Source organism: Narcine bancroftii, chromosome 1 (genome assembly GCF_036971445.1).
Source record: "Narcine bancroftii isolate sNarBan1 chromosome 1, sNarBan1.hap1, whole genome shotgun sequence".
NCBI classification, from domain to species: domain Eukaryota; kingdom Metazoa; phylum Chordata; class Chondrichthyes; order Torpediniformes; family Narcinidae; genus Narcine; species Narcine bancroftii.
The window spans coordinates 57303255-57329619 of NC_091469.1; the positions used below are offsets into that span (position 1 = coordinate 57303255).

The 26365-nt window shown below is 38.5% G+C and overlaps 1 protein-coding gene across 8 annotated transcripts in view; it reads right to left on the minus strand.

The window, feature by feature from the left end:
* LOC138758530 (probable global transcription activator SNF2L2) overlaps positions 1-26365 on the minus strand; it is a 179236-nt gene that overhangs the window by 114023 nt on the left and 38848 nt on the right. For all 8 annotated transcript variants that reach the window (XM_069927575.1, XM_069927567.1, XM_069927585.1 and 5 more), the window contains 5 exons: positions 20303-20632; positions 17002-17094; positions 14483-14729; positions 13258-13384; positions 8853-9026 (listed from right to left, as the gene is read on the minus strand). In XM_069927575.1, the coding sequence (XP_069783676.1) occupies positions 8853-9026; positions 13258-13384; positions 14483-14729; positions 17002-17094; positions 20303-20632 (971 nt within the window). The remainder of the gene's footprint in view (positions 1-8852; positions 9027-13257; positions 13385-14482; positions 14730-17001; positions 17095-20302; positions 20633-26365) is intronic.

Sequence of the window (26365 nt, forward strand, 5' to 3'; positions counted from 1 at the left end):
CATAATCCACCTACCCATTGCCCATCAGATATAATTACCATAAAAGTAAGGAACTGTGTAGCAGAGAGGTCATTGTCAGAGTGAGCTAAGTCAGAGTAGTAAGATTTTAGCTCAAGGCTTCGGCGAGGAAACATACTTGAGGAGCAGGCAAGGCTTTTGCAGTGGGTAAATAGAAGTCACTAATTAAAGGTAATTAAATAAAGTAGGCATGCAGGATCAGGTGATATGTTGTAGCTGCAAGATGTGGAGCAGGTGGACCTGTAGTGTTTCCTGGTGACTACATTGGCAGCAAGTGTTGGTTGCTCAAGGAATTCAGGCTCAAAATTAATGATCTGGAATCTGAGTGACATATCAGGGACGGGGAGAGGTACCTGGACACAGTTTCAAGAGGCAGTCACACCGATTAGAATAGCAGCCTCAAATTCGGCCTATGGCCAGGGACTAGAGGGGGTGATTGCGAGTGAAGCAGGAAGTGGGATCCAAGAGACAGTGCTGGAGGAGTCTCAGCTTTTGTTAGGGCGGTGAGTTAGCGTGGTGGTTAGCACCAGTGAATGGGACAGGGGTTTGAATCCCATTTTGTCTGTAATGAGTTTGTATGTTCTCCCCATGTCTGCATGGGTTTTCCCTGGGGGCTTCAATTCCTCCCACCACTGGGTGTTGTAGTTTAATTGGGTGTAATTGAGCGGGACAGTCTCATGGGCCAAAATTGCCTGTTACTGTGCTGCATATCTAAATTTAAATTTTTTTTAAAAAGTGTGGTGGCTATAGGAAGGTTGAGCAACCTAAATGTGGCATCATGGTTCTGGAAGCCATTCAAAAGATGGAGAGAAGAGAAATGTAGTGGTAATAAAGGATAGCATAGTTAATGGAATAGACAAAATTCTCTGTCACAGGAGAGAGCGTCCCAAGGCCATGTTGCCCATCTAGTGCCCAGGTTTGGGACATCTTATCTGACCTGCAGAGGAATTTGCAGTGGGAGGGAAAAGATCCAGTTGTCATGATCCAATGATGTAGGTAGAACCAGTAAAGAGGTTCTGCTAATGGAATTTGAAGAACTAGTGACCAAATTAAAAAGCAGGACCAAAAGGGTGGTGAATCTCTGGAGTACTACACAAGCCACGTGCAAATTGGCACAGCATCCAGAGATTAGAGTTAATGTCTGGATTAAGGATTGTTTGGGAGAGGGGGCGTGGCCATGCTAAAGAACTGAGCAGAAATGCTTTAAAAGAGTTCTCCACAAAAGGTTAGAAAGCCCAAAACCAGAATTTTAGCATCAAAAATGGATAAAACTAGTGCCAAATGACCAAGGCAATTAAAAATAAAAAGTGAGGAAACAACAGCTCAGCCAGGAACATCAAGTGGAAGCCCGATGAGGAGCAAGTCAGGAGGAGCAGAGCTGGGGGGTGGGGGGTTCGGCCCAAGATTTAATCACCATCCTGAACAAAATGGAAATTTTATGCACTTGTTTCACGAGTTTGGAATCTGCGATGAGAGACATATCGGAAAAGGTAACGGAAATTAAAGAAGTTGTGGAAGACTTAATAGAATGAATGACTCATTTGGAGGCTGAGCTGGACAAAAGACAAGCTAAAGGCACTGGAATAAAAAGCAAAAACATGGAGACACAAGGAAAAAAAAAGATTGATGGACAAGATCTATTATATGGAAAATTTCAGCAGACATAACAATGTAAGAATCATTGGACTGAGAGAAGGAATAAGTGAAAAGACATAGTGAGTTTCTTTGAAACATGGATCGCACAAATGTTGGGACAAAGCAAGTTAAATCCAAAGATGCAAATTGAAATGGCTCACCAGACCCTTGGACCCAGAAGAACTGGCGAACGGTGACCACGATCAGACCCGGTAAGACTTTTAAGTTACCGGGAGAGAGATGCGATCTTGAGAGCAGCATATTAATATTCAAATAATAATAATGGTCCATTAGTGGTGGACAATGAAAAGTAATATTTTTCCAGGACTTTAGCCTGGCCTTGGTCAAATAAAGAAATATCTTTAACAAGATAAAGAGACAACAGCCATCAAAAACTTTATAAATACTCTATGATTTACCCAACAACATTGAGGGTGGATGTCTCAGAAGGAAATCGACAAATTTTCAAGAATAAAGAAGTGGTGGAAGAATTTTTAAGAAAGTTATGAAAAGATTAAAATTGCCAGCTGAAAGGACTGAAAATACCATTTCAAAAAGGGACTAACTGAAAAACGTATCTTTTTATCTATATTTAATAGTAGTGAACCGTCTTGTTTTCAGATAAAAGAAAAAACATTGTGGTTTATATGGAGAGGTCTGGAAAGATAGAAAGGTGATAAGGAAAGTAGCAAGGTGGGAACTCCAATTTGGTTGGGGGGGGGGGGGGGTGGAAGAGAAGGGGAGATGGCGCCGGGAGAGGAGCAGTTGTTAAAGATGGCACTAAAGGGAGAGTTTCTTCTTCTTCGGAAGAATCTGCGGGCTTTTGTCAACATCACCGTCAGAGAGAGCTATTTGTGAGTGTTTCTTAAAGGGGAAATGTACGTGTTGGAACTGTCTGTTAAAAGGGATATGTTATGACAGTATTTTTTAAAAATTAGAAAGATTTTATTGTTTATTCAATATCCATTTGAAAAATGGTATGGATAAAGTACTAAAGTTTATTAGTCTTAATATTAACAGGATTAACATTAAGAGGAAGAGAATCTTGGCATACTTAAAGGAATTAAAAGTGGAGATAATCTTTTTGCAGGAAACACATCTTACAGGGGTGGCCACATTCTAATTAATAAAAAATACATCAGTGTTAATAGAAGATACTTTGATTGATCAAGCGGAAGGTATGTAATGGCACATTGTAAAATTTATGGCGAAGCATGGACATTTATGAATATCTATGGTCCAAATTATGATGATGAAGCCTTTATGAAAGATATCTTCTTAAAAACAGCAGAGAGAAGACAAAATATATTGGTTGGAGGAGATTTTAATTTTTGTTTGGACCCAATACTAGATAAATCAGAAAGAACAATAAAGAAGGCGAAAGCAGCAAAACCCACAATTTTATATATGAAAGATCTAAATCTTACTGATGTATGGAGGAAATTAATCACACAGAGACTACTCTTTTTACTCAAGGGTGCACGATTCATACAAGGATTGATTCATTTTTAATGTCTGCCCAGTTAAAAAGTAGAGTGATAAAAACAGAATACCTAGCGAGGCTTCTATCAGATCACAATGCATTAATCTTAACTATAGCAATAATGGAAAAGCAAGAGAATGTATATAGATGGTGTCTCAATATTACATTGCTTACAAGAACAGACTTCTGCGAGTTTATAGAGACAGATAGAAATATTTTGTGAAACAAACCTTCTGTCCACTAATAATAGTTTTCTGATATGGGACACATTCAAAGCATATTTAAGGGGACAAATTATATCCTATACAAATAATCTTCAGAGGGAACATATGGCAGAAGTAAACAGTTTTTAAAAAGATATTAAAGAATTTAAAAAAAAAATCAAAGTACAGGACTACAAGAAGAATACAGATTACTGGAGAATAAAAAAGTAAAGATAAAGTACAATATAAACATATAGGGCAGAAAAAAACTGTATTGAAAACTAAACAACAATACTATGAGTAGTTGAATGTACGTGTTGGAACTTTCTGTTAAATGGGAAATGTACGTGTTGGAACTGTCTGTTACAAGGGAAGAAATCGAAAAGGCCCTGGGCACCCTACAGGGTAATAAATCACTGGGGGAAGATGGATTTCCACATAAATATTACAGACAATTCAAAGAATTATTAATGCCCCTGTTAATGGATGTTGAGGACCAAGTAATGGAAACTCAGACCCTCCTAGAATCATTCTCAATCGCGATTATTAGTGTTACCAAAAAAAGATTAGGGACTCACTAAAATCTTCATCATATAGACCAATATCCCTGTTAAATGCTGATTATAAAATACTAGTGAAAGCATTGGTTAATAGGTTAGGACAATACTTGCCAAAACTGATACATATGGATCAAGCAGGATGTGTTAAAGGAAGATAATCCTCAAATATTCTAGGAAAATTATTTAATATAATGCACATGGTAAAATCTGAACAAAATCCAAGTAGTAACAGTCTCCTTATACATGGAAAAAGTATTCAACCATTTGGAATAGCCCTTTTTATTTAAAACGCTGGAAAAAAATTAGTATAGGAAGAACAGCTAAAATAATAACAAATAATCAGATGTCTGTGGTATTCCACAGACACGGATGCACCCTGTCCCCAGTGCTTTCTATTTTAGCAATTGAACCGTTGGCGGAGATAATAAGAAAGGATCCAGATATAAGGGGCTTCAAAGTCGGGCAAGAAGTACATAAAATTAGTCTATTCGCCAATGATGGAAGAGTATCAGGCTACAAAATAATTATGGATAAAAGTGAGATAATACCATATAATTACCGATCACTTTGGTGGGAAGGGTTAACTGTGTCAAAATGAAAGAAATGCCAAGATTGCAATACCTCTTTCAGTCACTCCCTATTCTGTTACCTAAAAAACTTTTCTAACTATGTTAGACAGTTCCTATGGAATAAAAAAGGTACCAAGAATTACACTGGAAAAATTGACATGGGACTACAGGCTGGGAGGGCTTAGACTCCCAGATTTTAAAAAAAATACCTAACTGCACAGGCTAGATTTCTCGTGGTTTTCTTCACTGAAGACAACCCCCCGTCTTGGGTTCAAATGGAAATGTACTCAATGAAGGAGGGGGAAACAAAGGACTTTATCTATAAATGGAGTGTCAAATCACTAAAGAAAAAAATGGATAAACCCATTTTAATATATATCTGATTAGAACATGGCAAGAAATTAATGAATCTATAGGAAAAAAAGTAGGGCTATCAATAAAAGCACCATTGTGTAAAAATGTGTTATTGCCTATAAACATGGGCAATAGAATATTAAATTTGTGGTATGACAAAGGCATAAGATATATTAAGGACTCTTGCACGGAAGGAACTCTCATCTCCTTTGAACAATTAAAACACAAACACAGAGTGGCCAATGGGACCTTCTTCTGTTTTCTCCAGCTTAGATTGTTCTTAAGAGAAAGATGGGGACCAAAGTCAACCCCACCTGAAATTAGTGAAACTGAACTAATGGTCTGGATAGGGAAATAAATGCAATTTATAACAAAAACATACTATGCTCTCCAGAGAGAAAGTGCAAAACCAGGGTTGCAGAGGTCAAAGGAAAGTTGGGAGTCAGACTTGGGTGTGGTGATTTCAGAAAGAAGCTGGTCAGATTAGTGTAAGGACAGCATGACAGCAATTATAAATGCAAGATATGGATTGGTTCAGTATAATTTTTTTATACCAATTATACCTTACCCTACAAAAGTTACACAGATCAAAAGCCAAAATTTCAGATATATGTTTCAGATGTGAAATTGAGACAGGAACTTTTCTACATGCCACGTGGTCGTGTGTGAAGGTGAGGCCATTTTGGCAAGAAATCGCAGAAAAATTAACCAGGATAACAAGAACGGCTTTCACAGGCGACCCGGAGCTATATCTATAAGGCAATTTCATGGAAATAAGCAACAAATTGACCAAATATCAAATCTCATTTATAAAAAAATAGCACTGGAGGTAGTGAAAAAATGTATCACGATCACTTGGATGTCTGACTCCCCTATACTCATAACACAATGGACTGCCGTAATGAGCCGCTGTGTACCTATGGAAAACAAATCACATATAACTTAAAGAACAAATACAACACTTTTGTAAAGGTTTGGTAACCATACCTGGATCACATAGGTGCCCAGATACAGTAATTAAAAAGGAAAAAAAAGGTTATAAAAGTAACCCTTCCCACTAAAGTAATCGGTAAGTCTCCATTTCTGTTGGTCTCTTTCTATCTTCCCGAGAAGAGGGACATAATTTAGTTTGTACAGATATTGAAAGTTATTGTCAGTTGCTGTCCCAAGATATTTTATTCCATCCATCTTCCATTTAAATTTACTTCTTTTTTGATATCTTTCATTCATAATTTGTCAATGCCATTATCTCACTTTTATCCATATTTATTTCATACCCTGATATTTTTCCATATTTTTCCAGTGTTCCTTGTCCAAAGATAGACAAGTCCTTGACCCTAATGGGATGCATCCCAGGGCACTGAAAGAAAATGGCAGAAGTTACAGTAGAGGCTTTGGTGATAATTTACCAAAGTTCTCTGGACAGGTTTTGGCAGATTTGAATGTCATGCCACTATTTAAAAAAGGATGCAGGCAAAAAGTAGGGAACTATAGGCCAGTCAGTTTAACATCTGTAGTTTGGAAAATGCTTGAAGCTATCATTAAATAAGAAATAGCACGACACCTGGAGTGAAATGGATTCATCAGGCAAATGCAGCATGAATTCAGTAAAGGCAGGTTCTGTATCAAACTTACTGGAGTTCTTTGAGGATACAAAGAGTGCAGTAATAGAGGGGAGCAGATGGATGTTGGTTACTTGGATTTCCGCAAGCATCGAATCCATGCTGCTGAAGACCCAACTGCGCTGGGTGGGTCACGTCTCCAGAATGGAGGACCATCGCCTTCCCAAGATCATGTTATATGGCGAGCTCTCCACTGGCCACCGAGACAGAGGTGCACCAAAGAAAAGGTACAAGGACTGCTTAAAGAAATCTCTTGGTGCCTGCCACATTGACCACCGCCAATGGGCTGATAGCGCCTCCAACCGTGCATCTTGGCGCCTCACAGTTCGGTGGGCAGCAACCTCCTTTGAAGAAGACCGCAGAGCCCACCTCACTGACAAAAGACAAAGGTGGAAAAACCCAACACCCAACCCCAACCCACCAACTTTCCCTTGCAACCGCTGCAACCGTGCCTGCCTGTCCCGCATCGGACTTGTCAGTCACCAACGAGCCTGCAGCAGGCGTGGACATACCCCTCCATAATTCTTCGTCCATGAAGCCAAGCCAAAGAAAGAAGAAGAGAAGGTGTTCAATAAGGTGCAGTATAAAAGATGTACACAAGATAAGGATGTATATATTTGAGGATGTTGTATTACTATGGATTAACCAATAGAAAGAAGAGTTGGAATACAGGGGTGTTTTTCTGCATGGCAATCAGTGGTATGTGAGATGATGCAAGAGTCTGTGCTGGGCCTTCAACTGTTCCCAATATACATTAATGATCTGGAAGAGGGGACATATTGTAATGTATCTAAGTTTGCTGATGACATTAACTTGAGAGGAAAAGCAAATTGTGCAGAGGATATGGGAGAGTCTGCAAACAGATAGGTTAAGTGAATGGGCAAGAGTCTGGCAGATGGAGTACAATCTGGTGGTAAATTTGAGGTCTTCCACTTTGGAAAGAAAAATGGTATTTTAATTTTAAATGGCAAGTGACTACAGCATGCTGCCATGCAGAAGGACTTGATGGTGGTTGTTCATGATTCACAAAAGGTTGGTTTGCAGGTACAGCAGGCTTTCAAAAATGTAAATAGAATGATGGCCTTCAAAGCTAGAAGGATTGAATTTAGGAGCAAGGAGGTTATACTACAACTGTACAATGTACTGGTGAGCCACATCTCGAGTGCTACATGCAGTTCTGGTCTCCTTACTCGAGGAAGGATGGAATTACTAGTCAAGGAAGGATGTAATGACTATGGAGGCAGTGCAGATGAGGTTCACGATGTTGATTCCAAGGAAAGATTGGATCATCTGGGAGTGTACTTGGTGGAATTTAGAAGAATGAGAGGGGACCTTATAGAAACATAAAATTATGAAAGGCATAGGTAAGATAGAAGTAGGCAAATTGTTTCCATTCATAGGAGCCCAGAACTAGGGGACATAGCCTAAAAATTCAATGGAGATGAGGAGGAACTGCTTTTCCCAGAGGGTGGTCAATCTGTAGAATTCACTCTCCAAAGAAGCAGTGAAGGCTACCTCAATAAATATATTTAAGACAAGGTTGGATAGAATTTTACCAAGTAGGGGAATTAAGGAAAATGGAGAAAAGGCAGGTATATGGAGATGAGCCCATCATCTGATTAGCCAGGTGGAGCAGGATTGATGGGCTGGTTAGCCTACTCTTGCTATTTCTTATATTCTTATGACCCATCTGTGAAAGGATTTATCATTCCCACAATGATGTCATCTGTTACTTCAACACAAAAAATGATACAAATACATCCTTGCTCCTGAGATTCTGCCAAAGAAGCAGCACATGATATTCCTGAAATATCACTGTGCTTTTACATTTTATGTAATATGGTATCCTGCATATTATAATTACTTTATTGCATTCAGCACTGGATTATTTCAATGGCATTTTCATCTTGAACTAGTAAATTTATTTTGGAAAATGGGAAAAAATTAACACGGAGAGGAAGAAAAATAATTGGCCAAATTATTGACAAATTACTGTGTGAAAGCTCAACGTGAAAACTAAATCTATACCAATAAATATATTTATGCAATATTTCATTCAGAATTGTATCAGATACGCATTTTGACATTTCTTGATGAACCTTCCAAACATTACAAATTAAATTCAATTATTTAAATTCTTGCATGCTGCAAACACGCAAATAAATATTACAAATCAAACGCAGTTGGAGGAACACAAAATTTAGGGTTGGTGGCAGAATCATTTCTTATAAAACAAAGCAATGCTTCTCTACAATATTTAATCTTTTTAATGAAAACCTTATAGCACAGATCACACTAAAAAGTTACTGGTATTCTTTTTCAAAAATTTTTACAAAAGTAGTAAATGAATTGCAGAAACTGGTTTCCTCTATTTGATTCAAGCACAACTTCAAAATTTATTTGCATACCTGATGTTTTTGCCTGCGCTTACGTTCTTGTTCAATCTTTTGTTGCTTCTCTAGTTTTTCTGTGATACGAGCCTCTCTTAATGACTGCCTTTTACTTCGTTTGTAGGCTTTCACATTCAGTGCTGTTTCCAGAGTTGTATCGCGGCGCATGCAAGCAACAACTTCTTGCCTTAGCTGCATTTTTAAAAGGAAAATATTATAAAATATTACAAAATTATTAAAGTTCACCTAATGTTTCATTTAAACCATCCACAGTTCTAGCTTGTAATCAATAGAAATACAAAGTGAGATACATTTTTTGACATTATGTTAAACAAGTATGCAGATAAACTTCAAGTCAAGTCAAATCAAGTTTATTGACATCTGACTGTACAAGTACAACCTGACGAAACAGCATTCTCCAGTCCTCAGTCCAAAACATACAGACGTACAACCAGATATAACAGATATACCAGATATAAGTATTTGAGCTATACAAATAAATATTGCTTTGTACACATGACAGTCTCGGATGGTTAGTGTGAACAGCTCCTTTGGTCATTCAACATTCTCACTGGTCGTGGGAAGAATTTGTTCCTCAGCCTGGTGGTACTGGCTCTGATTCTCCTATATATCTTCCTCGACAGGAGTAGCTGAAAGATACTGTGTGTGGGGTAGAAGGGGTCTTCAATGATTTTGCATGCCCTCTTCAGATAACAATCCTAGTCGATCATGTTGATGTGGAGGGATGGGTGTGGAGGGAGGGAGACTCCAGTGATCCCCTCTGCCAATCTTATGATCCTGTAGATTGACCTCCGATTCATTTCTCTGCATCAACTGTACTACACTGTTATGCAGCCAGCCAGGACGCTCTCAAAAGAGCTCCTTTAGATGGCTGACATAACAGTGGCCAGTACCCTTACCCGTTCAGTCTTCCCAGGAAGTGAAGTCGCTGTTGTGCCTTCCTAACAAGTGAGGAGATGTTGAGTGTCCACATTATGTTCCAATACATAATCATGGAAATGATTGTGTTTCAAACTCATACTACGTTGAAAATATCAGCCATCTCAATTCAGTTTGAGTCAAAAAAAATGGGTGAGAGAATTGGATTCGATGAGAATGACAGGACCAAAAAAGTTGTTAAAAAAATCCAAGCCATTGTACTGAGGTCCTTGGTTTCACAACTAGGCTTAGCCCTATTCCAACTTTTCTAGTGCAATGATAGTGATGGCATCTACCTGACGAGATGAAAATTGCCCATGTAATCCAATTGGCCTAGTTGTTACACAGTCTGCACTAGGTTGGTAGGTCTGATACTATCAAGTGGCACTCGATCACTGGTGTCCAGTAGTTTCACCTGCACCATTTGGTTCCAGACCCCATCACTGACCTGATCCAAATACAAACCAAAGAATTTAATTTTAGAGACAGGGAGATGACTACCTTCATTGCATGGGTGACATTTGAATGAGTAGTGACATTTGGAATCAGAGATCACACAAAAGTATGATGATGGCATTATCAGAGGCCAGTCATGATAAGAGTTACTTAATGCAGTTTCCCAGAAAACAAAAAGCATTCAACTCCTTCCTTCCACCACAAGGTTAGAAATAGAGATGCTTGCTGATGGTTGCACAATGTTCAATTCTGTTCACAACTCCTCAGCAAATGATACAGGTCGCAACAATATGCAACAAGATCCAGACAATATTTAGGCATAGACTGATAAGTAATATTCATGCCCCAAAAAAATCCAAGCAATTTCCAACCGCCTATGCCTGATATTCAAAAGGACTATCATCAGATACCCACAACAAGCACCTTGCAGGATGGGATTGTCATTACAAAGTCAACTGGAAAAAACAAATAAATCCAAGATCAGTATAGAGGCTGGATTTATGTAGCAACTGACTTACTTCTTCAAATCTCGAAGCATTTATACAATCTACAAGCAAAATACAGGCATGTGAAATAGTCTCCCTTTGCTTAGATGAGTGCAGTTTCAACAATACTCAAGAAGCTCATCACCATCCAAGCCAAAACTTCCTGCCCTGTTTGGCATCCTAACCATCATCCTTTAACATTTATTCCCTATACTACTGATGCAGTGGGAGCAATGTCTGGAATAGGGAATGCACCGTAATTACTCACTCCATCATCAAAACAACACTCCACTCTCCCCCTCCCCAGCTTCTACCACCAAGGATAAGGGCTATTGGTAACTGGGATCACTACCATCTATCTAATCTCCTCCAAATTTTAAACCATTCTGATTTGAAAATGTATAGTTGTTGCTTCAAAATCAGTGGGTCTAAATTCCAAAACATGCTGCCCAACTGCACCGTCGAAACGCCTTCATCAAAAGTACCATATCTGTTCAAAGTCCACGTGACAAACATTTTTTCAAGTGCAATTAGAGATGAGCAATTAATGTTCATGTTGTGTGCCCACACCCCAAATAAAACAAAGGAATTAGATTTTAAAAAAATCTACATCGATCTGGTAGGTTATTCAGAGGTTTTTAAGGAGTTTGGTTAATAATTGTTTCTAGGATGCAAATGCCACTGGCAAGATGGTATTTACTGTTCATTGTTAATTGCCCCCAATTGAGGATGATGTTTAGAAATAACCAGAATGGTGGAAATGTGGCTACATTAATTTCACACGAGTACAGCAGATCTATGAAGAACATTAAGAAATCAATGAACTTTCACAACAATCTGGTAGCCAGATCACAGGCATTTAAATCTGGAGATCAGATCAGTACAGCAGGAGCAGGTATGACCTCCAGAAAGCAATCTCCCCGGCAAAGTGGAGATTCCAGATGAAAATAGAAACAAGAAGGGACACCTGATAGATGTGATAGGGCCTAATTGCCATAATCTGTTCCAAAACCAAATATGGTAAAGTAGCAGATGGAAAAGCTTCTCACACAGAGGAACTCAATGCCTTCTACGCCTGATTTGACAACAGTAACAGCAAAGAACTGTCTGTCCACGTCCCCTGATGATACCATCCTATCCATATCTGAGAATGAAGTACGTGCTGCCTTCAGGAGAGTAAATCCAAGGAAAGCATCCAGCCCGGAATGACTACCTGCCCAAGTATTAAAAATCTGTGCTGACCAACTTACCAAGGTATTCATGGATATCTACAATATCTCACTCCACAGGGCATAGTACACACCTGTTTCAAACAGGCGACAACCGGTGGCCAAGAGGTATGGTGGAAAGAGAGTCTGGTATGGAAACACCAATACCCCAGAGTGTAAAGCCCTCTAGAAGGTAGTGGACACAGCCCAGGACATCACAGGCAAAATCGTTCCCACTATTGAGTACATCTACAGGGAACGCTACCTTTGGAGAGCAGCAGCAATCATCCACAACCCACTCCACCCAGTACATGCTCTGTCCTCCCTGCTGCTATCAGGAATGAGATATAATTGCCACAAGACTCGCACCACCAGATTCAGGAACAGCTGCAACCCCTCCACCGTCAGACACTTAACGACAAACTCAATGAGAGACTCATTTAAGGACTCTTACTTATAACCATATTTAACCATATAACCGTTTACAATGCAGAAACAGGCCATGTCGGCCCTTCGAGTCTGCACCGGTTCACTTGAACAACATCACTAGTTCAACCCTCCCGCTCTCTGCCCCTAACCCTCCAACCCCCTCACCTCCATGTCCACATCCAATTTTCTCTTAAATGACAGAATGAACCCTGCTGCAACTATCTCTTTTGGAAGATCATTCCATTCTGCCACCACTCGCTGAGTGAAAAAGCATCCTCTAATATTTCTCCTAAAGTTTTGCCCCCTTACCTTTAACTCTGCCCTCTTGTTCCAACCTCCCACGCCCTCAGGGGAAAGAGTCTGTTTATGTTTAATTCATATTGATGAGTCTCTTGCACTACACTTTTTAATTTTCTCTGTGTTCTTTCTGTATTGCAGTTTGTTTACATTTGTTATCTTTTTACAGTTCTTTGTTTGTTTACATGTTTACACTGCATACAGTTTTTTTTTCGCACTACTAATTAATGACTGCCTTTCACTTTGTTTGTAGGCCACATCCACAGGAAAAATCTCAGGGTTGTTTGTGATGTCATGCATGTATAAATAAATCTAAAATCTGATCTGAAATCTATTATTACCATTAATAACAGTAGCTTTCTTTCATTTTATTCCAGAAAAAGAGCAATTGGACAGCAAGTTCAATATATTAAATTCTTTGTTTGTTCCTTGAAGGGCTCAGTCCCGAAACATCGGCAACATATTTTTATCACCTATGGACGTTGCATGACTGACTGGCTGAGTTCCTTCAGCATTTTGGAGTGTTTTTATCAATATATTAAATAGATAGAACAGGTACCATCAGCTGAGTAATTTATTTTTGCGTTGATGATAATAATTAATACCAACCTGTCTTTGGAAGTTGAGTAGGCGAAGAGCTTTTAATTCAACAGTAGCTTTATTTCGCAAATCTGGTGGCAAAGAACCAGGTAGGTTTTCAAGCTCTTGAATACGATGAGCAATTCGAGCTTGAAGTCTTTAAGCAGGAAAAATGAAATTAATTTTAACAGCTGGGAAGCAAACAGCTCAATTTGTGTACAAAATCTTATAAAATTGTATATTATAGAAGAATTGTTCATCTGATTCAATTATATGGAATGACTTAAAACATAAGTACAAGGTGTTCTGAGCTAACGTTTATGTTCCAAATGAGCACACTTGGGCAGTGAGGTGACTTCTATGTGGATGGCACCGCACCCACCTCATTATAACTTTCCAGCATGTCTCACTATTCCCTTTTTACCCTCTTTCACATACTTATCTTGTTTGATTTGAAAAGAATGATGCAATTTGCCTTTAATCAGTTCCTATTACAGGAATTAAATAATAATCAGCATCTGGCAAAAAAAAAATCATTTTTGCAAGGGATTTATCACTAACAGCCTTTTATTGATGGTTTCTGATCAATGGGCTTCAAATGAACCTATTATCTCCACATCAATCTCATTTAATTCAAAAAGCTCTCGTTTAGAATCACCTCCAAATTTTTATTTCCCCCCAAAAAACTTCCAAGCACCCGAAGCCCCAAATGTGGACTTACCACCTGGTCCCACCCATTTGCTCGCCCACCTGAGCTCCCAACGCCCTGAACGACACAGGTACTTACTGCAGTCAAAAGTCATATGAATGCAATATTGACCCCCTAAATTTTACTTTAACAAATAGTCCACAAAATTCAACTATTACACACATATATAGAGTATTTGGAAAATCCAATATATTTTCACATTCCATTTCTGAAGTATATATATTAAACTATATCATCTTTAATCCAAAGCTCAGATAGCATGTGGCAAATATTAAAAACATGGAGGACATTCAACAATCATAAAAATGATCAGAACAAAACTTTCCCAAATCATTGGTGTCATTATTCACGCAAGCAGAAGCAAGTGTGGTGTTGGAAACATAATTTCCAGCTAATTGCACAAGCAAAATTAAACCTAGAGATTATGAAATACACATAAAAGCCCAGCATTCTATAACTAAGAGATTTCTATTCATCATTCCAAAGGAGTAGCATACATCATAGCAGTAACAAATTACAAATTTTAGAATTAACATTTCTACTTGCCTGTATTCTCGTTCTTGAAGAATTTCAACCGGATCAAGACCTTGTGGTTTCTGGATGGGTGTTATACGGTTTTGTTTCTGATGAAGTTGGATAGCTGGTGTCGGCTGGACAACAGATTGTTGTGGCAGTGATGTCCCAGGACCTGAGGGAGTTGTTTGCACAGTTGGTGCAGGGGAAGGTCTTCCACAAGTAGCTTGAGAGGGCATTTTCTGAGGAGTGCTTGGAATTCCCATTTCATTAACTTGACCTATTATTTTTCAACCAAAGGAAAACAGGGTGTAAACATAACTTTCCTATTGCATTATTTCAGGATAAACAATTAAAAGTAAAATGACCAGACTTATATTCAAATTACACAGTGAAATATTAAAAAAATACATCAATTTGGTTTTTTTGATAACAGGAAAATAATGAGGGTGCCATGGATGGAGAATGAACAGAAAGTATCAGTAGTTTGCATACTATTTAATTTCTCAATTCTGGAAGTCAGGAATATTTGGTACTCTAAATTTTCAGCTTACTCCAACACAAGATAGCTTAAATGTAAATACCGTATATTTTGGGATATACCACATTTTTACACATATAACACACCTGTTATATGTTTAATTACAAACCGGATAACTCACCATGCATTATCTCCATAAATGTGTTGAACCAGAACTTTATTACATGTTGAATATAAAATTGAAGTTATTTGAGCCTCAACTGGTTCTACATTAAAATTTATTTTTAATGACTTGAATAAATTATTTAAAAAAAATGCTTAAGTCAAAAACCATACATCTGAAATAACAAGTAAAATAATGATGTCATTTATTCATCTCCTTCATGATCATCCGTAAACCTTTCGATCCTTCAAAGTCGGATTCTTGTTCACTGTCTTCATGTTAGGATAGCCTGCAACTGTTCTTCTGCTACTGAAGTCGGTACTGACACATCACTGCTGCTACTGCTTTAATCGCCAGTGGTGGAATCCCTATCATTAGTATATATTACACTGGCTTTTCGGAATCCACTGCATATAGTTTCTGGTGTTATCTTATCCCACACTCCGGCAACCCATTCGCAATCTTAAGTATAGGGTGCTTTTTTCAAGCGTCCAGATGGGGTGAACTCATGAGGGCCATTATGCATCCATTGCTCCCATTCTGATCTGATGAACGATTTGAATGGGTAATTAACATCAATATCGAGTGGCTGCAGTTTACGGCAGCCCAACTGGAATTACTGTGAAGTGGATGCCATAAGAATTTATTGTCTTTTGTGTTGAATTCTCTTTGTGGGCTGCCATGGAATCAAATATGAGTAACATTTTCGATTAAAAAAAAAAGTTTAATACAACACATGCGCAGTATATGTGTGTGCGGGCTATACGTGAACTTTTTAACATAATTTCATATTTTCCATGCATTATATGCATGTGCACATTAATTGCGTGTGGCACTAGATGAGTGGAAAATATGGTAAGTCGACCTTCAGACGAGTCCCCATTTTCAGCCTCATTTTTATGGTTTTATCATATATCAGGCATATAAGATGACTTGTCAATTTTCTGCATGGAACGTGCCGGAGACTGGTGTCTAGGCCTCCCAGCAACAACCCAAACTTTGTTACAGCACCCCAATCACAAAGTAACAAATCTGTAAATTAAGCAAGCAAGTAAAATAAAACAATTTAAAAAAACCTTTGCTTCTGGCCGGGAAGATGCCAAACAGTGTTGGGTCTAAGTCTTCAGCATCTGCTGGAGTTGGCGACGGTGATGTCATTCTCAACATTGGGTGCGGTGCCATCCACATAGAAGTCACCTCACTGCCCAAGTGTGCTCGGTGCAGGAACCCCTGTTACGTGTCAGCTCCTGGGCAGGAGCGAGGACCTCGGGCTCCCAGGCAGGAGCGGGAACCTCAGGCTCTATAATTGTAAAATGTCTGGGTGGTTATGGCAGTAGTGGGGAAGTGTCAGATTTAAATCTGACAATCAGTCAACCCTTGATATTTGAGTGCTTTTTCAGGGTTTAGAGTCTCGACTTATACACCAAAATATAGATAAATGACTTGAAGAGGAAGAATTTATGTTTCCAGTTTTCCTTGAAATGTATAATTCAAAGCAGATTTGTTTTCAGGAAGTTGAACAATTTAATCAGAACAGTGAACACTATAAAACTTGGACAACACACTATATTTTCTAAAGAGGCTACTTCCACCCAATGACTAATGCTAAAATCTCCCTCAAACAAAATATAACATACGACTGGTAATATTTATGTTGCTGGTCCATCTGTAAATATTTAAGTTTTGATTTCACTTCAGTGACAGAACAACTTTTCTGCCCAAATCAATAATTGGTTTATTACCAAATACTATGTTTCAAGAAAAGCAAAGGACTCAAACTAACAGAAATGAGAGAGACTGGCCTAATGTTGGTTAATTTTTTTTGTTCCAATTCTTTCAATATACCAAGATGTTCTTTCTAACAACCAAAACAAATATGAAGTATGAAGCCATTTGATAACTATTTACCTTCTGCCCAGGGCTTGTGAACATTTGGAACGTGTCCTGGCATCATTTGTGAAGGTCCAACAGCCTGACCAGCCATTGAATGCATGCCTAAACCTAAAAGGAAAAAAAAACACAGAACATCTTTCACCTAATCTAAACAAAACACTGAAATTTCTTTTTGAAACGCCAAGATATTTCTTGTTCTTGTTTAACACAATTTTATTTTTCAACCTAAAATATTATCACCGATAGAGTAACAATCTTAAGCTACAGAAGAATACAGATGCATTTTGGGACAACTAATAAGGGTAGGACGTATACCATGAACAGTAAATCCCTAGGAAGTGTAAGGAACACAAGTATCTTGGTGGGTACAAGTTCAAAGATCCCTAAAGTAGCAAAACATATAGATGTGATGAAGGTAGCATGGCTTCCATTAATATAACAGCATAGAGGTAATGAAACAATTTTATAAAACTTTGCTTAGGCCACAGGTTATGTCGTACAGGTGCCATGCTATAGAAAGGATGTGACTGTTCATAAGAGAATGTAGAGATGATTTAACAGGATGCTGCCTGGGATGGAATGATTCAGTAATAAGAGACTGGATAGGCTGAGTCTGTTTTCCTTAGAGGAGATGGGGGGGGGCGTTGACAATAAGGTCAGTTAGACAAGTTAGATATATACAAAATTATGAGGATCATAGGATGACTAAAACAAGAGCTCAGAAGTTTAAGAAATTAGAGGTTTGTGGGGATAGCTGGACGCATATTGTTTCGACCCAGAGGATGGCCACAATCTGGAATCCACTAAGAAGGAGGTAGCAATAGGTATTCTCGTATACAAAGTATCTGTGTGAGCTGCTGAATTGCCAAAGCACTAAAGATTAGAACAGAATGGTACTCGATGGTTGGCCTGAATGTGGTGGTGCAGTGTCGGTTTCTGTGTTGTGTGAATCCATGATATTCTCCTACAAAGGGGAGAAAGAAGAAAAAAAAAATCATGAACATGCAAAGCATATACCCAGAAAAAAGTTAAACATGGAAAATATTTGTATCTGTTCCTAAAATGATCCAAACATATTGAACTGAATCTTGCTGAATATGACTTGCAGCTCTAGGGGAAATGCCAGTATCAGTTGTTGTCATACATCCTCAAGACATCAGTGGACCCACTCCAATTCCAGTGCATGCTATGAGACAAATGCCAGTACCAGCTTAACTTTGTTAAATTAACCATTTCAGTAAATTACATTAATAAAAATAGGTTGGAAATATGCAGATTCGGTAGTCAATTTTTCAGATCAATATCTTTTCATCTGAACTGTAAAAGTAAACTAATCATTTTTAAGTTTCAGAGAAGGGAGGAATGAAGAAGAAATGTCCATAACATGATGGAAACCAAAGATTGCCCAGGTAACAATTTTTGCTTTTTGTGCTGGAAGTTCAAGAGAGAACAGATACAAAAGAGCATGTGTGTGACAATTCCATCAAATGAGATGCTAGAAATCAGAAACAAAAAGAAATTGCTGTAAAAAAAAAATACACAGCAAGAATGGAAAGAAAATAGAGTAAGAAACTTTTATCTAAAAATACTGCTCGTTGACATATGCATCATGGTAAATGCTGACAGTTAGCCAATAAAAGCATCCTTCAAAATACTTCTTGGAAAATGACTCTGCTCAAAGGTTATGGAGTCCCTTCCCTGTGAAGTAGTCAAGTTTTGGTTGACTACATTAAAAAAAAATGTAGTCCTACTGACTACATTTTAAAAAAAATTATGTTACACAAGGTGAAAAGAAAACAGATTTTACTTAAATGTGCTGTGGCCCACAGGGAGCTGAAGGGCCCCCACTGAGAATGGCTGGACTACACAACATTACTCCAAGGAGTCCATCACCACACATATTTCCACATTGAGTATGTCTTCTATCTGTCTTTTTCTCGTCAGTCCTACTCAAAAGGATCAACTTCTCCCTTTGAATTCTATATCTTGCTATATCTTCTATATCAATGCTTTTCCTCCCAAATAAGTATTTTCCATCTCTATTCAATTTGCTCCAGTACAAAATTCTCTGTTCACTTTCAATTCTGTTCAGATGATCTGGAGAACTTCCAAAATTGAAGCCAAGCTATTTGTTGCTGATAATTCCTCTATTCACTCACCCCCACCAACCCACCCTCTAATTGTATTGGTTTCTATATTTCTTAATTAATAAACCTTCCATATCGAGAAAAATAGCCTAAATGTGGGTAAACAAGTTCCATAGAGGCTTTGTTGATGATATTCCACTCCCCCCTCCCCCTCCCCAAGACAGCTATTGAGCAAATCTACAAGAGACTGCAGATGTTAGAATTTGGAGCATAAAGTAAATTGCTGGAGGAACTCAGCAGTAAAGTTATCTGTGGAGGCAAAGGGATAGTCAATGCTTTGGGACAAGACCCTGCATCAAAACTGAGAAAGGTGATGGCCAGTGTGGGGAGGTGATTGGGGAGGGGGGGGGGAAGGGAGAGGCAGGAGTTTGCATGTGGTAGGTGGAACCAGACGAGGGGAGGGTTGATGAGCAATGGAGCCAGATAGGGTAGAGTGGTCAGGGTAGATAGAGGCTAGAAGGTGGCAAGTGGAGACAAAAGACTGCAGATTTTGGAGGAGCAATTTGACCTCTGGCATTCCCATCCCTGGAATACTCAGATAACTTTTTGACATCACAATGATCTTTGAAGTGTTTTTTAAAGGATCACTGATACTTAAAACATTATTTGACAGGTTTTTAAATCTGATTGAATATTAGCATAAGTAATAGAAAACTAAAAATTCTAAAAGTATATGTGAAGGTAGAAAAGATATCAGCTATGGCTGGCATAAAATTGAGGGGCCAATCAGTAAGTGAAGACATTCTTTCATCTCTGAATCTACCTCCAGCTCTTCAATGTGCAGGCAAACAGCTAGAAATAAACTGACCCACAAGAAGAAATTAGTCACTTCCATTAGATCTAGCCACAAGTTTCAAATTATACACCAAAGTACTAATTTGTGGTAGAAATAAATATTCAATTGCATTTGACAGAATCAATAGTGTCCACTATTTCTTGCATAAAAAGCTAGTCATCGCAACACAAAATATTTGAATCTCTCAATTACTAGACAAGATTTCAACTGCTGAAGATAAAAATTCTTTACACTTAAGATATATATCAGCCCACAATTCATGATCAATTTTACTGCCTGGATTACAACTTTTGGTCTTAATAATAAAAAATACATTTTGAAGCAGAATTTATTTTATCCATCGGAAAACAATAAAGCTAAATTGCATACATACTTGGTGGTCTGTTGTAGGCAATGGGTGCTACTTGTTGCTGCATACTGGGTAGTGATCGTTTCCCTTGAACAGCAAGCTGCAGATTATCTGGCAGTGGCTGTCCTCTAGCCAGCATTTTATAAGCCAGAATTTGAGCCCTTAATTGGTGAAGCTGAACTGGATTAAATGGTGAAGGACCTCTGTTTTGCTGACCCATGACCTGAGGATCTCCTTGCAATATTGGTGTGGCCTGGGCTGGTGGAATCTGAGGAGGAGTAGGACCACCTGCTGACATTGGACTGGGAACATGCTCCGGTATGCTCATAGGAGACGGATGAGGAGACATATAGCCTGTGGGGACAAAATACATTATTAATCAAATTCCTAACACAGACAGATTCAAAATTATTGCACTTAGATCCCCAAGGAGCTCTATGAAATTAATTACAAATAGTTATGGCATGGAGCATATTGTAGGTTTCTCTCAATAACAGACCTGCTTTCCATTTTACAATTGACTCAGAACAATTTAATAGAATTTGCTATACTGCTTGGAAATTTTGTGATTGAACTGCAACAGCTTGACTGGTTTTGGAGGGCAAATTTTTAGAAACCAAGATTTTATCTGATCTCTTAGTCTTTGCAGTTTCCAGTCCTCATCCATTTCTAGATATCATGTTGAGTGAATCAAACTGGCTCAAGACAAACTTTCATAATGGTGGAGATCTTAGGAGGAAGCACAGATGGATTATTTACTCATCAAATGCTTTAGGTTTGTGTTTGGCGATCACAGTCTGTGTCTTGCCACTATTAAGGATGTTCTTAGACTTCCCCACTGCTTTTTAGCGATGCAATTGTCAATCATGATTGTCAATTACAAGTGGTTTTGATCCCATCTCTTGGCAGTGGGATAATTCAGTCTCCCTGGTGCATGCTGTTTTCTTTGCTTCGCGTGCATGTAGTTTACAGGTTATTGCACTTTTACCAGGTTGGCAAATCATTTTTGGGTACATCTGGTGCTACACCCATCATGCCTTCCTGTCCTCCTTATTCAGCCAGCACCATTGTGACTGTAATGGTGGAATAAAGAAGATCCAAGACCCCAAAGTTAAAGATTGTGAAGAAATAATTTTTATTTTTGCTGCATGCCCAGTGTTTCATGGATTCCCAGATTTCACCTGCTAAATTTGTTCTAAATTTATCCTATTTGACAGAATGCCAGTGTCTCAAAACATAATGATAGGTGTTCCTGGTGAAAAAGACCATTTTTGTCTCCACTAGGACTGTGCAATAGACTTAACTGAAATGAGTAGTGGCGAGGAAACCCATCAGGACTTGACCAGCCAGGTAAGTTGTGACTCTACAAAGGCACTCTTGATGATAACCTTTGAAATTCTCATATCCAAAACAGAATCAGGGTCCCTGTTATGTAATCTAACTTTCAGGCATTTTACAACATAAAGGAGCTCCTATTATTCAGAGGTGGAGATACCTTGCCAAACAATTCTTACCCATATGAGACCTGATGCAGTGATAATTAATGGAGGGCAATGTTCAATAGGACTTCCAGCTGTACTCCCTCCTGACTTTATACTACTATACCTCCACTTCTGATGACACAGTTATGTTGGTGCTCAGGTTGCATCCAGGGTTTGTAATGGAAAAGTACAGCATATTGTCAGCAAGATAAGGTTCAAGATTCCTTTATTGCCATATAATAGTATAAGAACAAAGATTCTCAAGGTGGCGTGTGCAGCTTAAGAATATTTTAGTGGGGTGTAGAAATACTTTGGGAAATAATTAAAAAGTTGGTTTGAACAAATAAACTTGTTATATTGGTGTGAAAGATGTCAGTAAAACACAATTGTGGTAATTTCCAAGTAAAATCACTTTGTTCTTTTTATTTTCATGTCCTTTTACTCTTCCAATGTTTCTCCATTCTCTTATTTTTAACTGTTGATATCCTTGGTCAACATTATATTTTTTCTGACTGGTCTTATTATTATCCATTCCGAATTATCTCATTGATGACACAGATTCCAAATTATCTCAACAATCATGTCTCTATCCATACCCCTTTACTTTTTCAGTTCAGTAGTGAGTGAGACCTGTATCTTTATGAGCTTTTGTGATTTAAAGGCAATGGATTTTCACTGTTGGTTAACTCAGCCATTGCTGGTGGACTTGTCTGAAGTTCCAGTGCAATACCAAGGTGAGTTACCATAAATATTTGTGTATAATGTGTTTCATATATAATGCGATCCACCCCATTTTTGAGGGGAAAAAGGGAGAAACATTTGGCCCATGTATAATACGAACACCCCCTCACTCGCCCGAGTCGCACTGCCGTCTCTCCCTCCTCGCCCGCCCAAGTCGCGCTGCCATCTTTCCTCCCATCACCCACCAAATTCACGCTACTCTCTCCCCCCACCCAATTCGCACTGCCATCTCTCCCCCTCCGCCCAACCTAGTCGCGCTGCCGTCAATGTAGGCAGCTGCTGATAATCTTACTGATTGTTAAACCTAGTAGAAAAAATTGTTAAAATAATAACCTCGTGTATAATGTGATCCCCTTTTAGCTCGAATTTCGGTACAAAATTTTTCACATTATATACGAATATTTACGGTATTTGAGTTACATCATGTCAAATCTGTGAAAATTCTGTTCAGAGTGAATGGAACCATGATATGGTTGCCTAACGAGATCGAAAAGAAATACCCAAACTCAACTACTTTAACAAGGTGATTAATTTTCCATCATCTTATTTAGTAGAATGTGGCTTCAGTGCTGTTAGTGATTTGCTACAAGCTAAGAGAAACCAACTGGAAATTACAAAAAGTGGAGATTTAAGGTTGAAACTAACAAAATTAGTCCCTTGAATCAAAAAGATCTGCGGCCAGCATCCAGGACAAGGTTCCTACTGAAGTGACGACAATTGCTGAATGTGTGTTTGAGATTGGAACATATTTCCTATTCAACTATTACTCCAATATGTCAACTGTGTATTCCTAACCTTAATTGCATCGAAATACACTTGCAGTACATAATTTAATTGAAACCTTTTGAACATACAACTTTTTTCCGCTAACAGTGGGGTACACTTTTTTAAATTAAAGTGGAGCCTTGGGCAAAAAAGGTTGAGAAGCACTGGTATAGAACATGCAACATTACACAAAACTGCCATTAATGTCACCTGGTGTCCCTTACAGGAGAGAGGTTGAAAAAAGTCCCTTCAGAGTCACTGAGTGTCCATCAATTCGCCTCCAGCCGCATAGTCTCCAGTTCGATCCATCAGCAACCTAAGCTTCCGACCTAAACCTCCAATATGATTAGAAAACCTGAGGCCCTCAGCACCCTCTTGAATCCTGGCTCTGATACCTGGTTCCCATAATCCAGTCCCCAGCACTCTGAGCGTGCTCCTCAGCCGCTGAGCCTTTTGCTGGTCTGCAGCTGTGGTCAGCGTCCTGTTTCTCCTTCTCAATGTGGGGTGGTCTCCCCATTTCTGATGCCCTCTGCTGCTCCCCATAGTCTGCGAATCTTTGTGGGCATTGCCAAGCACAAGCGCCGCCATCTTGGGGGTAGAGCACTGGTTGCAGAATTTTACTTTATAAATATCATTTGCCCCTTTAACAGGCAACTTAATGCCAATACTGCATTAGGACTGGGTGGTTGCACCCTTCAGATCATTGCTGTATCTCTGTTCTCCGCTCTTCTGGGTCCACACCAATAGCAGTGATACCATTACAGCAGATCCAGCAATGGCATCACATCTATTTATTTATTTTCACACACACACACACACACACACACACACACACACACACACACACACACACGGCATTAGGAGAATAAAAATGACAATTAAAAATGCCCAAGTCTACATATTATACAAACTTCAAATAGTGAAAATATGAACTATTAGAAATAATTCTCCTAACAAAGATCAAAATATATTTATAATATCACATATAAAAAACCCACAACTAATCTATATATAAAATTAAGATTTTCTTTAAAAACTGAGCGGCCTATCCTGAGCATCTGTTGAATACCTTTAAACATAGCTTCAAGCCACACCTAGATAACAAAAATGGCAAAAATTATTACGCCTGGAAAGGAAGAGTTAATTCATAGAACAATGCTAGCTATATCCCATGAAAGTAAATATATGGTTTCCATGTTTCTTCAAACTTAGTAATTGTATCTAAAGTACAACTTCTGATTTCTTTTCTAGATTTAAGAAAGACATAACATGAGAAAGCCTTTGAAATAATGTAGGGGAATCAGAGCTTTTCATTTAAGTAAAACGGCTCTTCTAGCTAATAGTACAGAAAAAGATACAACTCGAAATGCAGAAGTAGGTAAACAACCTACATCTGTATTTCCAAAAAGAGCAGTTAAGGGATTTTTCTAACAGAGGACAGGACCAAAACATACTTGTCAATTAAGCCACCTCAGTATTTTATCTATCACATGTCGAGCTCATATTAGGAAAGATGCGAACTAGTTTATCTTTAGACATATAAGGTCAAAAAACTATTCTAAACTGTATTAAAGAATGATGTGCACAGAGTGAAGAAGTTTCAACTAGTCTAGTAATTCTTTCCAATGTTTCAGAAGATAATACGAGCTGATGTTCCGATTCCCATATTTGTTGAATCTTACCCAAGGGGACTGATCTCAAATTTAATATAAGAGTATAAATAGTATCAATTATTCTGAAAGGGGTTTAACTGGAACAAAGTGCCAAGTAAATCTGGTTGTTGCAATGTTAGATAATTAGACATCATATTCAGGAAATTTCTAATCTGTAGATATCTATAAAATGCATGTATGATAAATTATATTTGGTTGGGTTGTGGGACAGCTCTCTTAATTTGGAAACCAGTTCTCAGATGATGCACTGACAACTTTGCCAGGCCATTTCAAGCAATCACATTACTGTGGGTCAGGTGTTAGAAATGCAACTGGAATGGGGACAGAAATCCTCCCTTAAAAGATATTAATGAACTATATGCATTTTTAACAGTAGTTTTGTGTTCAAAATCAGAATTTATTGTCATGAACAAGTCAGGAGATCCTTTATTTTGCATCACCATACATTCATATAAACCACCTTACAAAAATAAATAAAAACAGTGCACAAAAAGTCAAAGAAAGGCAGTCTCTTTGGTTCATTGATCATTCAGGAATCTGATGGCAACAGGGAAGAAGCTGTCCTTGTGCTCATCTTTAGGCTCCTGTAATTTGACCCCCCCCCCCCATAGTAGTAGAGTGAAGAGGGCATGTTCTGGGTAGTAGGGTCCTTGAAGATAGAGGTGGCTTTCTTAAGACACCGCCTCTTGAGATGTCCTCAATGGAGTAAAGTCTGGTACCCATGATGTCGCAGGCCAAGTTAACAACCCTCTGGAGATTTTTCTTGCCCTGAGTGTTGGCACCTCCATTCCAGACAGTGATGCAACCAGCCAGGATGTTCACCACAGTGTACTTGTAGAGCTTTTGAGATTCCATTGTGACATACTGAATCTCCTCAAACACCTCACAAGTATAGCCATTGGAGAGCCTTCTTTGTGATTGCATCGACATGGAGGCTCCAGCACAGATCCTCAGATGTTTCAGATTTATTGTCAGAGTACATACATCACATACAACCGCAAGATTCCTTTTTCTTGTGGGCGCAGCAGAATTACCACTAATTGGAAATGCAAAAAATAAACAGTACACCATGTAAACATGCAAACAAATAACTGTAAACAGATAACAAATGTAAACAAATAGACTGTACAATATAGAGAACACAAAGAAAATCAATGAAGTACACAAGTAAGAGTCCTTAAATGAGTCTCTGATTGACTCTGTCATAGAAGATTCTGTCAGTTGAGGGGTATCAGCTGTTCCTGAACCTGGTGGTGCAAGGTGATCTATCCCCCTCCTGTGAGCTTCCTCATTGCTTTTTGTGATTCTGCCAACAACTGTGGAGTCATTGGCAATTAACCATTAAGAGTAGTATTTTTATTTTAAATACCAGATTATTCCTTTAAATAAATTTGAACTGTTACGTGGCAGACCAGCAGCAATCGAAA